A 13,886-nucleotide genomic window follows, 5' to 3' on the forward strand; every position below is an offset into this window, starting at 1 on the left:
GATCAGAGAGAGAGAGAGAATAGCAATTTGGGTTGACCATCAAACACTTAAGATCTGTGAGTTCATTATAAAGTTTCATAGCTTAATGGCTCAAGAGTAATATAAAGAGCCATCTCAACAACTAACTTCCAGCTTAAGCTATTATTGTCAACATTGACAAGAAGAAGCTCGACGTACCTGAGCTGCACTGAAGATCGCCAGCTCGATTCTAGCTGAAACAATCATATGCTTGTGTCTATGTGCTAAAAATTTTCTGTCTGTGAACATTACAGCTGGATAAGAATGTGGTGGAGAGAACTCAAAGGGAGCACAAAGGCGATGCAGTTGCTGTAATTAGGGAGTTTCTTTCACAATTCCTCTATGATGGACTACTACCAGCAAGTTCTTTTGTGTGTGTGAGGTTTGAGAGACTTGAGAGTATGTAGCTGAGTGGGATACTATCGGAACAGTGGAAGTTGCTAAGCAAAGCAAAATGAATTTAAATTTATATAAATCCCCAATCATGTCGCAATATTCACTCATTAACAAAATCACCAATTCTCTATCTTCTTTTGTTTTCATGAACATCGTTCAGTCTTAAATAGTACATTTTTTTGCTTAGTTATCCTTGAGAGAGTTGTCAAGCAAGGCAGCATGAGTAGCTTGGAACTGTATTGTATACTTCCTTTGCAGATCTCTTAGCCTCTCCGTCAGTTCTTGGAATGTGGGTCTCAACTTTGCATCGCTGTAGTGCAGAATAAACAAATATAGAAGAAACACAAATTAATGTCCGCCATATATATATGTTGAACATCTAAATCAAGTAGAATCATATTAGCAAGGATTATGCGGTAGCCAATATGTTAAGCTTACCTGTGCCAACAGCTCTCCATTAATGAGACCCAAAGAGGGTCAATGTCCTTTGGAATTTCCAGCCTTTGGTTCATGAACCCCACAGCTCCGATCACCTGCATAGAGTTGAGAGTTTCCCATGGGATCATCTCCGTGGCAAGCTCCCCGAGTACTACTCCAAAGCTGTAAATATCAGACCTGTATCAATGAATTCAGAAGAGCTAGTACTTAGCCTACAAGGCTTGTAAGAACAATTAATCAAATGGAACTTAATCAAGCATAACACGCGAATATACTTCTCATCAGCAGACTCATTTCTAAGTACTTCTGGTGCCATCCATTGAGGCTGAAGAACAGGTACAGAGCCAAACAAAGATCATTGTGAGTGGTTGACTATAAATCATGACTTAAATCGAAAAAGGGTATTTTTAAGTACCGTTCCCTTCCCGGACTTGGTGGTTAAGTATGTCTCATGCTTAACACGTGAAAGACCAAAGTCAGCTACCTGTTAGAGATGTCACTGTAAGTTGACCATGTCTCTAGTTCATTTCAAGATGAACATGTTACCTTAACGGTCAAGTTCCTGTCTACCAGCAGATTTGACGACTTAAGATCACGATGGACAATAGGTGGACTACAACAGTGCAGATAATTCATACCACGAGCCTGTGTAAAGAATTGAAAAGAGAGATCACAATACTAATGCAAACAAGTAATCAAATAGAGTATCCCATACATACAAAATTGTCTAACTGTAATTACCAATGGCCATAGAAATGTGAAAACCAGATGTCTAATGAGCGTATAACTAATACTCACAATGTCCAAGGCCATATGGATACGCCACCTCCAATCTAGCTTTGATGTCTTCTTTTGTAGCAGCTGGAAGAGGCTTCCACTGCAAATAGTAATCCGAATAATTAAGTAAGGCTTGAGACTAAAGAGATGAGACTGAACCGTGGAAGGAGCTCTGACACTATACAGAGACGCTGAGGTGAAGTCACAGCTCCCATAAACAGCAAAACATTAGGATGTCTTAGTCTTTTCATCAACGCTACCTTCAAAATAAAAGAAGATTAAAATTAACTAAGAACTTTTAAATGTTGGTTTTACTAAAAACCAATGAAATGTGTCAACAGTGTTGGTTAAAACTACAGCCAGAGAAAATCATTATGGACAAGGATTTAAAACAAAACCTCTTGTCTAAAAGATTGTATGACTTCTTCTGAATATTCCTCTTTGGAGAACACTTTAACAGCTACACCCTGCAGTGATATTAGCAATTCTCACAAGATCAGATAACTTGTGAATGAATCAACATATGCATATTCTACAATATCCAGAAAAAAACGCACAGATCCAAACCAGAGACCGCGATAAACAGTTCCACATGAACCTATAAAGAAAATTACTAGAGCATGTTAGCAGAACAGAGACAGGATAGTTAGTAAAATATATGATGTTATAAAGGATTTAGGGGCTGACTGGTTTCCCCGCTGCCACCCGCAAACGCAGCTTTTGCGGTTGGTAGCGGTTGACAGCGTTTCGAAACAATCATACAAACCGCTACAAATTGTTTCAAACCGCTCCGAACCTCTTAAAATCAAAAGCTGGTTCCAGCTGGCGTTTGCGGTTGCGGGAGGATAATTTGTTTTTCTTTTTTTCAAAAACCATATAAATACAAAAATAAAAATATTCAATAAAAAATTTAAATTGGAATTATAAAAATACTAAAATATATCTATTATATTTTAATTAATATTATAAAATTTTAAAATAAAAATATTTTCTATAATTTTTAAAAATTTAAAACTATAACTTTCTAAATATGATTTTCATATTTACTGTAATATTATATTTTGATATTTTTATAATTATATAAAATATAAATATTGTTAATTTATTATTTAACCGCTGTTGTATTTGGTAGTTAACCAGTCATAAGAATCCCGCAAACTCACCAATTTCTAACCGCATAACCAGTCATACAAATCTCTTAAAACCGCTAGAAACCGCAACCACCCGCATCCGCAAACTCCCGCAACCGCAACCTTAATTGTATTCAAACAAGTTACTATGTTTAAGAGAATATATTACCTTGTCCTATTTCTTCTCCAACTGTCAAATCATCCCATAAAATTTCATATTCCAAGCAATCACTATTTGTATCAACCTTGTTCATAACACTGTTGTTTATACTTTTGCAGCTACTGGAACTGCTTCTGTTGGTTGAATTTGGTGAAGACCACAAACTGCTTCCCTTATTACTGGTAGACTTATTACTATCAGAGGAATCACTTTCAAAGTTCTTGTGAGACTTATGTTTCCCTTGATCATCATGTACACAAGGCCATAATGAATTAGTTGGCCTTCCTTTTGAAACTTCATGCACAGCTTTTGAGGTAGGAATACTCTCATCACATGAGAACACACCAAAAGGAGCATATATAAAATTCCCACTTTGTATGCTGGCACCACTTGATAATGCATCGTCCCTTTGTTCAGAGAGAGCGGCACCAAAGTCACCTGCTAGCATTTTCGACATGACCTTGTTGCTCACCTTGCATGCCTGTGAGTATAACACAAGTCATCGAAAATGCAACATTAAAATAAAAGGTGACATAATCCATACAAGCTAAGAAAATGGTACTAACCAAATCTGATATCTTTGATGCTATAGCAGCTTGTATAAGCTGATGAGAGTCAATTCCAAGTTTCGATAAAACAGCTCCGTTGGAGTCCAAACCACGTTTTGATACGAAACTACTTACAGGGGTAAGGTTTGTTTCACCTTGTTTTGCCTTTAACTTAGCCAAAGAGATTATAGGGTGCAGATACGGCGCTGACTTACTTGTGAGAGAAATGATGCCAACAAGGGGGAACCGGCGTCATCGTAAAATGGCGAACAAGTAGTGACAACTGAAAATCTATGCCCGGATTTGCTCCGGACAGGAAACTCACCGGTCCAGCTCTCTCCATTGAAACAACGTTGAGCAATGTTCATCGCAAAGGCAGCATCCTGATTCATCGCAAAGGCAGCATCCTGATCATCTACCATAACATTAATTAGGTTCTGCCCAACTGCTTCTTCAGCAGTGTATCTAAATTGCTTTTCAGCCATGGCATTCCTTGAACAATCATATGTCATGAGACGTTAATAAACAATATAGGAAGCCACATAAATCGCATTTCACAAGATCATACCACTACTAAGAGAAATGAAACATTAGCCAGACCCTATTCTTTTAAGAACACTACTATATATATAAACATCTTGACCCCAAATAATTAAACCAAAATTTTAATTAATTTTTTTTACTAAATTGTCTAGAGCTTCCTAATATCTGGGCCGCCCTCTTACTCACCAAAATATAGTTCGCATTTTGAGATCGAAGGCATGAACAGATTGTCCCATGGACTGCACAATGTTCAAATACTGCTTATGCGTGAACTTCCAAGCCGATGGTCCTGTTCCTCCACTAACTTCATCTCTTAAACTGATCTATAGGTTTATGGAACTGAATGACCTTATTAGAAGTAGTAATACATGTATATATACTGAATACAGAAGGTATTCTAGGTCTAGATAATTGACTATACTGCCCTTTATACATACATACTCTATACACCCCCTCAAGATGGAGGGAGTGAAACCACTCCAATCTTTTTTGTCAATTCAGTGAAGTGCGGACGAGGAAGAAGCTTAGTGAGAGCATCTGCGAGTTGATCCTTTGTCGAAACGTGTGTGAAATAAGAGTGGCACCAAGGTATAAGATAAACGCCGTTGTGGAGATGAAGTCATCCCTATCTCCAGCCCAATCAGCGTCAGAATAGCCATGGAGGGACAGTTGTGTGTTACGACGGAGCATGATATCATGAGATAACGTACCGGCTAGGTAGTGCAAGACTCGTTTCGCAGCATTCCAGTGCTCGTCCGTGGGACGGTGCATAAACTACGAGAGACAGTTGACGGTATAGGCAATGTCGGGTCGTGTAATCGACAAGTACTGTAGACTACCCACAACCATACGATACTGCCGTGGATCATCAATAGCGTGACCTGATTGAAGGGTAAGTTTGGGAGAAACGGGCAGTGGTGCTGAAACCGATTTTGAATCAAGCATCTTCATTTTGTTGAGAAGATCGATGATATATTTGCGCTGCATCAGATGAAGACCAGTAGATGTTCGGGTAGCTTCAACACCAAGGAAGTAGCTGAGATCAGTAGGTGCCTTTAAGGAGAACCGTGAAGAAAGTACATAGATGACCCCTTGAACCAAGTTATTACTGCTCCCAGTGACAATTATATCGTCCACATACACAAGGATGTAAACAACATGTTCACCATGAATGTAGATGAATACTGATGTATCCGCGACCGAATTTGTACATCCCATGTGAAGAAGATAGTTCCGGAGCTCGAGATACCAAGCACGTGGTGCTTGTTTGAGCCCATAAAGCGCCTTCTTAAGAAGACAAACATGACGAGGTCGGTCTGGATCAAGAAAGCCAGGAGGTTGGGAGACGTAGACCTCATCAGTAAGCGTTCCTTGGAGAAAGGCGTTGTTAACATCCAGCTGTTTGATGATCCACGAGTGACTGACCGCAACCTGAAGAACCAGGCGAATGGTAAGAGTCTTCACCACCGGGCTAAAAGTTTCTGCATAATCAACTCCATATTCTTGTTTGTCACCTCGTGCAACCCACCTAGATTTGTACCTATCAAGAGAACCGTTAGGTAGATACTTAATAGTATGAATCCACTTCATAGCAATAACATTTTGATTCGGTTTCGGTGGAACCAATTCAAATGTATTATTACGAATTTGAGCATTGTACTCATCTCCCATAGAGTTTCGCCAGTTCGGATCTCGCATAGCTTGGGCAATGGAGGTGGGTATTGGAGAAATGGGTTTACTGGTGACGGTAAGAGAGAATTTTTGAGGGGGTTTGATGATATTTTTTTTGGCTCTTGTGCGCATTGTGGACTGGTGATGGAGATGGAGTAGGATCGGGTAGATCATGAGAGGGTAGTGGTGTAAGGATAAGTGCAGGTGTTGTCGGGTTAGGTGCAGGTAGTGGTGTGGGTTCAGGTTGGTTTTGTGACTGCATAGGTGAAGAGGAGGAGGATGCGGGTGTAGGACTCTGCTCATGTACCTGCACAGAACCAACAAGCGTACCTGTGGAATTAGTTCCTGTTCCGACACTTGGTGTCGTTGTGTTAGACACATTCTGGTGAGAATCTTGACATGGGGGAGTAGACGAGACGGGTTGTACAAGTGGTGGTGAGAGAGGTATGTGTGTAGGCGGTGCAAAGACTGGTGGCTGGAGCTCCTCGGCATCTTGAGATGTGGCTTGTTGCGTGGGATAAGGAAACTGAGTCTCTATGAATTGGACATGGCGGGATGTGTACAGTCGGCCAGTCGGAAGATGGAGACATAGGTAAGCACTTTGAGTCAGCGAGTAGCCAAGGAAGATGCATGAGAGAGAGCGAGAGTCCAGTTTGTGCTGCGCGTATGGTCGAAGCCATGGAAAGCAGAGACAACCAAAGACCCGAAGCTTGAGATAGTTGGGTGGTTTGTTGAATAGCTTCAAATACGGCGACTGGTGAGCAAGAACTGGCGATGGTAGCCGATTGATCAAGTACACTGCTGCCGCAAACGAGTAGGTCCAATATGTAGTCGGTAGCTGAGCTTGATGAAGAAGAGTCAGCCCGGTTTCAACAATATGGCGGTGTTTGCGCTCTGCGATGCCATTATTTTCTGGTGTGTGTGGTGGTGAGGTGAAGTGAGAGATGCCAGACGAAGAGAGGAAGGTGCGGAGTGCCACATACTCGCCTCCATTATCGGAGTACAAGTTCTTTATTGGTTTATCAAAGTGCTTTTCAACCAAGGCTTTGAAGTGAATGAAGGTTTCTTTGACTTGAGACTTTTGTTTAAGAGGATAGAACCATGTATATCGGGTAAAATGATCTACAAATATGAGATAATACTTGAAGTTATCGATGGAGAGGACAAGAGAAGTCCATACATCAGTATACAAGTATTCAAGAGGCTGAGAAGAAGTGATTGTATTTGTATAAAAAGGAAGTTTATGACTTTTATTACTGAAACAATGAGAACATGGGGTCTCTGTTTGAGAAGAAGAAGAAATAGGCAACAAGAATTTCGAAATAACAGTTTGCAAAATAGGTAAAGATGGGTGTCCCAAACGGGAGTGCCAAGAAGATAGGGTGGTTTTCGGTGTAGGAGAGGCGAAAAGGGAGATTGTGTTTGAGGATGTAACTGGCCACTCGTACAACTCGTCTTTAGTCTTGCCTTGGAGTAACCGGACCCCGTGCTGAGATCCTTCACCTGAAAATGAGTAGGAAAGAATTCAACAGATACGTTATTGGAATTGCACAATCGATAAACAGAGATAAGGTTGCGTTGTAGGTTAGGAACATATAGGATATTGTTTAAATGAAAATAATGATGAGGGGAGTTGAGAGTTGTGGAACCCGTATGCGAAATCGGAAGACCGGAACCATCTGCGATAGTCACATCTTCGCCACCGGTGTAAGGTTGGTGAAGCGCCAGGTTGCTCAGATCAGTGGTCAAGTGATGTGTAGCTCCGCTGTCCAAGATCCAGTTGCCGGGATTTTAGGCCTGAGCTGTGACCATGTTAGCGCGAGGTTGCGATGAAGTAGGAGATGGCGATGGTGACCGCGAGTTCGAGTTGTAAGAGGCAGCAGCACTTTGAAGTTGAGAACATTTACGAGCACTATGGCCTTGAACCCCACACAACTGACAACGCCCTTGATAGCCCCTTGGAGCATTGTCATTGCGCGGCGAGAAATGCTGTTGCTGCCACGTTTGTTGCGAGCGGTTGTTGCTGGGACGAGATGAACCCTGGTTCTGGCGTTGAGAGTGATTGTTGTTGCCGTATGAGCCGCGGTGATTTGCCAGATTTGCTGTAACCAGAATGATCGCAGGAGTAGCGTTCTTTGCAAGAAGTTTGTTTTCATGGTTCAGGAGCTTTTCATGAATCTCTGTGAGAGATGGAGGGTACTCACGGCCTTCAAGTTGATCCTTGAGCGGTTTGTACTCGTCGGGGAGTCCATCTAAGATGAAATCAATCTGATCTTCTATATCATAAGGTTTCCCCAGAATTGCAACTTGATCAAAACGGGTTTTGAATCCCTGAAAGTACACATCGATACTCATCGTACCCTTGCTCCATGTCTTGATCTGTTGACGCAATTGTTGGATGTGACCGCGACTAGGTTTAGCGTAAGTCGCAGACAACGTCTCCCAAATCTGAGCGGATGTATTTGTCGTGGCCAGGATGGGCTGGATCGCGACCGTGATGGCTCCAAGCAACGAACTGTAGATGAGTTTGTCTTGACGTTTCCACACTTGATACTCCGGATTAGCAGTAACGACACCATCGGTGGTGATCGTCGGAGGTGGTATGGTGATAGATCCATCAAGATATCCGGACAGATCGTAACCATCAAGTAAAGCTTGAACTTGACGGCTCCACATGAGAAAATTAGAAGCCGTAAGTTTAGTGACATTGGTCATATTGATGCTGAGAATCTTCTGAGAGTTGGAAACCATTATGGTCTCGTGAGATGATGTCTGAGATGTCGACATGGATTCAGTTTGAGAAAGGTAACGATGGAGAAAAGAGAGGAAAGAAAAAGTTTGAAATTTGACGGCTAGGTTTTAGGTTATGGATCAATGCTCTGATACCATATAGGTTTATGGAACTGAATAACCTTATTAGAAGTAGTAATACATGTATATATACTGAATACAGAAGGTATACTAGGTCTAGATAATTGACTATACTACCCTTTATACATACATACTCTATATGATCGAGTCATGGATACGGTTCTTCTTCCGCACTGAGTTGGCGCCGCTTTTCCTCCACCCTAGAGCTTCCTCGCAGATGTTTCTCGAATGTGAACGCTGCCTAAGCCCTGTGGATACCTTGAACTTAGACATCTCCTGCTTTAGGCGCTCTTGGCTCTCCTCTATCTCTAGCATCTTTGTCAGCAGCTCCTTCGTAGGTGTAGTCTTCATTGCGCGTTGAACCGGACCTTAGAGAGAGAAGGGGCGCTTGGCACTCGACCAATAAATAGTCGTTGACAATTTAGTTGGTTAGGCACTTGGGCAGAGAAAAACAAAAACTACAATCACTACACGTAAGTTAGTCTGCATGCATGAACATTAACTATGGACAGCTTAGTAATCTACTGTCATGTTATTGTCTGTTTCTCACATGTACCAATCGAATTAAAGTAAATTTCATGACGCGACCGCACCGCTTAAACTCCAACATGACATTAGCTTTTCAACACTCATACATGTAGTAGGCCAAAAATATCCCACATTTTTAAAATAGAATATCATTCTTCTTCTTGCTGATATCATATGTTCTTCATCAATAAATGCAAACGTGTTAAGGTGGCAGATTTTCCGTTTAGTTTATGGATGACACAAAATTTAAGTTTTTAGTCTCCTTAGAATATTACAAACTCAAAAACTTGTCATGGGAGGAAAACAAGTCATACACTCAAAACACTACTGTGGACCTGTGATCAGTGAGAGCAGCACCGAAGACCCCCTCAGAGAGTGTGGCATCACTACTGTCTGAAATAGTTTATACTAAGATGGAGAAGATGCTTTAACTTTACTGAAATTCATTCATTTTGCTTGCCATAAACATTACATGAGTTCGGAATTTATACAGAAAGTGTAAACCCTAGAAGCCCTAGATAGATGTCAAGATCATGTGCTTCCTAGAGATTAAGGGCTGACAGCTTCAAGCCATTAAAACCTTCAGTACAAGCTTTCAGTCATGTTCTGCTTTTGTACTTTGCTTTTCTGGTTCTTATCTTCATTTCCAAGACAGCCGCTGCGCGGTTGATTTGAATTCTGGGCCACTAGAGTTTGATTGTTGACTGGGCTTTTCATCCTCGTGGCCCATCTTCTGCTTTCCTTTCTGTTCTCTTGTCAATCTGCTGCCGTTTAATGCTCTGTTATCCATACTGTCACCTGCTCGCGTTTGTAACATGACCTTGTTGCTCACCTTGCATGCATGTGAGTATAACACTAGTCTTCATATGCAACATTAAAATAAAAGGTGACAGATTCCACAACCTTAAAAATGGTACTAACCAAATCTGATATTTTTGATGCTATAGCAGCTTGTATAGGCTGATGAGAGTCAAGTCCAAGTTTCGATAAAACAGCTCCTTTGGACTCCAAACCAAGTTTTGATACGAAACTACTTACAGGGGTAGAGTTTTTTTCACCTTGTTTTGCCTTTAACTTAGCCCAAGGGTGCAGATATGGCGCGGCGTTACTTGTGAGAGCAATTAAGCCAACAAGAGAACCAGCATCATCGTAAAATGGGGAACACGTAGTGACAGCTGAAAATCTATGCCCTGATTTGCTCCTGAGAGGAAACTCACCGGTCCAGGTCTCTCCACTGAAACAACGTTGAACAATGTTCATGGCAAGGGCAGCATCCTGATCATCTACCATAACATTAATTGGGTTCTGCCCAACTGCTTCTGCAGCTGAGTATCCAAATTGCTTTTCCGCCATGGCATTCCTTGAAAAATCATGACATGAATAAGCAAGCCACAAGCATCATTTCACAAAATAAAACAACTATTCTAATAAAGGACCTAACTGACATCCAAAAGCAAATTCGGAAGATCGCCACATAAATATATTATGAGACGTGAATAAACAATGTAAGGAAGCCATAAACCGAATTTCACTAGGTCAGACTACTATTTATTATTAGTAATAGGCTTAACTCACACCTAAAAGCTACTTTAAGAACAGACTATCAGATTATTTATATATTGTTTTCGATGTGGGACATTTAATACTCACCAAAAGATAATTCGCATTTTGAGATCGAAGGCATGAACAGATTGGCCCATCGACTGCACAATGTTCAAATACTGTTGATGGGTGAACCTCCCTTCCGATGGTCCTGCTCCACCACCGACTCTAGCTCTCAGACTGATACTGCTCTCCTTCCGCAACGAGTTGGCGCAGCTGTTCCTCAACGCCAGAGCTCCCTGGTCGATGTTTCTCTTTGCCGGCGACACCGAATGATCATGTTCTGTGGATGCGGCCTTCAGCCTACACATCTCGTGCTTTAGGCGTTCGTGACTCTCCTCGAGCTCTAGCATCTTCGTCAGAAGCTCCTTCGTTGGTGGAGTCTCCATTGCGAGCTGAAGCGGACCTGAGAGAGAGAGAGAGAGAGAGAGAGAGAGAGAGAGAGAGAGAGAGAGAGAGAGAGGCGCTTGGCCGGTTAGATTTTTATTGGCACTCGACAATAAGTAGTCGTTGACAATTTAGTTTGGTTAGGCAGACAAAACCTCTTTTTTTTTTTGAGCAACAGGCAGACAAAAACAAAAACTACAATCACTACACGTAAGCACTAAGTCAGTGATCATACTGATGGCGACTTAACCCTGCATGCATGAAGGCAGCCTACTAATCTATTAGGGAAAAAAACAGCAAAGTACTGACTAGGCCCTGTTCGTTTGTACATTTGGAAGATGTATCCAAATGGTCCATCTAGATGCCTTATTTAGATATTCCATCTGGGTGTTGTTCGTTTCTTCATTTCGTCCATGCATCCAGATGAATCATTTGAATGCAACTATGTTCGTTTACTTTTCATTTTTTAACTTCCATCTGCATCCAGGTGGATTTGTTAATAAAATGACTAAAATATATTTTTTTACGTTTCGGCGGAAAAATAACATTTTTACCGTTTTGGCGGAAAATATTTTTGCGGTTTTTGAGGAAAAATGTGTTTTGGCGAAAAAGTGTATTTTCGTGGTTTCGGCGGAAAATACGTTTTTATGGGTTTGGCGGAAAAATACGTTTTTGCGGTTTGGACGGGAAAAGTGTATTTTTGCGGTTTTGGCGGGAAAAGTGTTTCGACGAGAAAAGTTTTTTTCACGATTTTGTCGGGAAAATTTTTTTCGTGATTTTAGCGGGAAAAGCTTTTTCGCGATTTTGGTGGGAAAATTGTGTTTTCCAGTTTTGGCGGAAAATTGTGTTTTTTTTTTGTTTTAGCGGGAAAATTGCGTTTTTTTGGTTTTGGCGGAAAAATTCTGTTTTCCGGTTGTGGCGGGAAAATAGTGTTTTCCGGTTTTGACGGGAAAATTGTGTTTTCCAGTTTTGGCGGGAAAATTGTATTTTTCTGGTTTTGGCGGGAAAATTTTGTTTTTCGGTTTTGGCTGGAAAATTGTGTTTTTAAGTTTTGGCGAGAAAATTCTGTTTTCGGTTTTGGCGGGAAAATTGTGTTTTCCAGTTTTGGCGGAAAAATTGCGTTTTCCGGTTTTGGCGAAAAAATTCTGTTTTCCGGTTTTGGTCAAAAATTTTGTATTCCGGTTTTGGCGGGAAAATTGTGTTTCCGGTTTTGGCGGGAAAATTGCGTTTTTCTGGTTTTGGCGGGAAATTTGCATTTTTTCTGGTTTTGGCGGGAAAATGCTTTTTGCGGTTTTGGCCGGAAAATGTTTTTTTTGGAGTTTTGGCGGGAATATGCGTTTTTGGGGGTTTGGCGGGAAAATGCGTTTTTTTGGTTTTGAAGGGAAAAAGTGTTTTTTCGGTTTTGATCGAAAAGTGTGATTTTACTGGTTTCACCGGAAAATGTGTTTTTATGGAAATGTGCGTTTTACATTTTTTTTTGCGGAAAAACGCATCTTGCGGTTTTAGCAGGAATGTGTGTTTTTCAGTTTTTGCGAGAAAATGTATTTTTTTGTTATAGCGAAAAATGTATATGCAAGAAAATAGAATTTACGGTTTGAAAATAATATTTTAATTTTAAAAAGTCATTTTTGTCATTAATCATTTTGGACTGAACTAGGCACCATCAAGACTCACCTTCATTTGGGTGACAATTTGATATGAGTTTTTAAAAATTCAGCGTGGTGATCCATCTGGATGTAACATTATAATGCACAAAACGAACATCGATTTGCATTTTCGTCTAGATGGATCACCTGGGTGAACAAACGAACACGACCTAAGTAAAATAAATTAATTTCGTCAGGCGACTACTGCACCGCTTCAACTCCAACGTGACATTAGCTTTTCAAGACTCATACATATCAGCCAAAATATCAGCAACTAACTCCCACTTTTTTTTTTTTTTTTTTTTATTTGATCAAAAAAAAAAAAAAAACTCCCACTTTTTTTAGAATTGAAATATCATCATTCTTCTTCTTGCTGATATCATGTTCTTCATTAATAAATGCAAACTTGTTGAAGGTAGCAGATTTTCCGTTAGGTTTTGAACGACACCAAATTAAAAGTCTTTGGTCTCCTTAGAATCCTTTTTTTTTGTCCTTAGAATCCTATAAATTCAAAAACTTGTTACTTCTTGATAGATTCCGAGAACACGACCGAAGTATCATTGCTTTTAAAATCTTGGAAACTTGTAAAATCTATAAAGAAGGGAGAGAGATTTTTTGGATTTAATTATGGATATAAGTCAATTGAATAATTGTCCCTAGTTGTAATTGATCGTAACTATAACATAGGGGTGTCAATTTGGGCTCTTCCGGTCCGGCCCGGCCCAAACCCGTTAAGCTCGCAAATATTTGAGTCCGGTCCGGAAATTTTTTGGGCCTAGAATTCAAAACTCGGCTTGGCCTTTATAAGGCTAAAGGGTTTTTCGGGTCTTTTTGGTTTTTCAAAAAATAATTTGTCATTGGCAATTCCATCATGTTAATACATGCGAATTTTCATTAAAAAAAAATAGTTTCATTTTTTGTTTTAAAATATAAAGTAAGTTTAAATTTTTCTTCTTTATCAATTTTTTTTACTTTTTGTATGCTTTAAAAATATATTAGAAACAAACCAAATTTAATAAGATTTAAATAATCAAATATAAATTAAAACTAAATATGTAAGAGAACAAAATTTATGATAAACACGGTCAAACGTTTCATACTTTGTATTTTGAAATTAAAAAAAAAAAACATATTGTACATCAAAGAAGAGACATTTACAAAATTTAAAATG

At 40.0% G+C, this 13,886-nt stretch overlaps 1 protein-coding gene across 1 annotated transcript; it reads right to left on the bottom strand.

Moving 5' to 3' along the window:
• Window positions 1-597: 597 nt before the first annotated feature.
• Window positions 598-11,103, bottom strand: LOC106330151 (probable serine/threonine-protein kinase DDB_G0290621). Its single transcript, XM_013768686.1, has 15 exons — window positions 10,731-11,103; window positions 9,984-10,440; window positions 9,873-9,912; window positions 9,416-9,473; window positions 8,175-8,182; window positions 2,929-3,357; window positions 2,187-2,227; window positions 2,028-2,096; window positions 1,789-1,889; window positions 1,651-1,729; window positions 1,399-1,497; window positions 1,268-1,336; window positions 1,128-1,177; window positions 853-1,029; window positions 598-724 (listed from the first exon to the last, which is right to left on the bottom strand). The coding sequence occupies exons 1-15, from the start codon at window positions 11,069-11,071 to the stop codon at window positions 598-600; spliced, it is 2,145 nt and encodes a 714-aa protein (XP_013624140.1). The 5' UTR covers window positions 11,072-11,103.
• Between the last annotated feature and the right edge of the window lie 2,783 nt (window positions 11,104-13,886).

Source organism: Brassica oleracea, chromosome C3, assembly GCF_000695525.1.
Source record: "Brassica oleracea var. oleracea cultivar TO1000 chromosome C3, BOL, whole genome shotgun sequence".
NCBI classification, from domain to species: domain Eukaryota; kingdom Viridiplantae; phylum Streptophyta; class Magnoliopsida; order Brassicales; family Brassicaceae; genus Brassica; species Brassica oleracea.

What these genes read in the sequence shown, in the direction of transcription:
- LOC106330151 (XM_013768686.1), bottom strand. Translation starts at nt 11,071, where the DNA reads ATGGAGACTCCACCAACGAAGGAGCTTCTGACGAAGATGCTAGAGCTC. An exon ending in GCGGTCTCTGGTTTGGATCT is followed by an intron (nt 2,097 to 2,186) that starts GTGCGTTTTTTT and finishes ATATCACTGCAG; the next exon opens with GGTGTAGCTGTTAAAGTGTT. An exon ending in TACAATCTTTTAGACAAGAG is followed by an intron (nt 1,890 to 2,027) that starts GTTTTGTTTTAA and finishes TTTATTTTGAAG; the next exon opens with GTAGCGTTGATGAAAAGACT.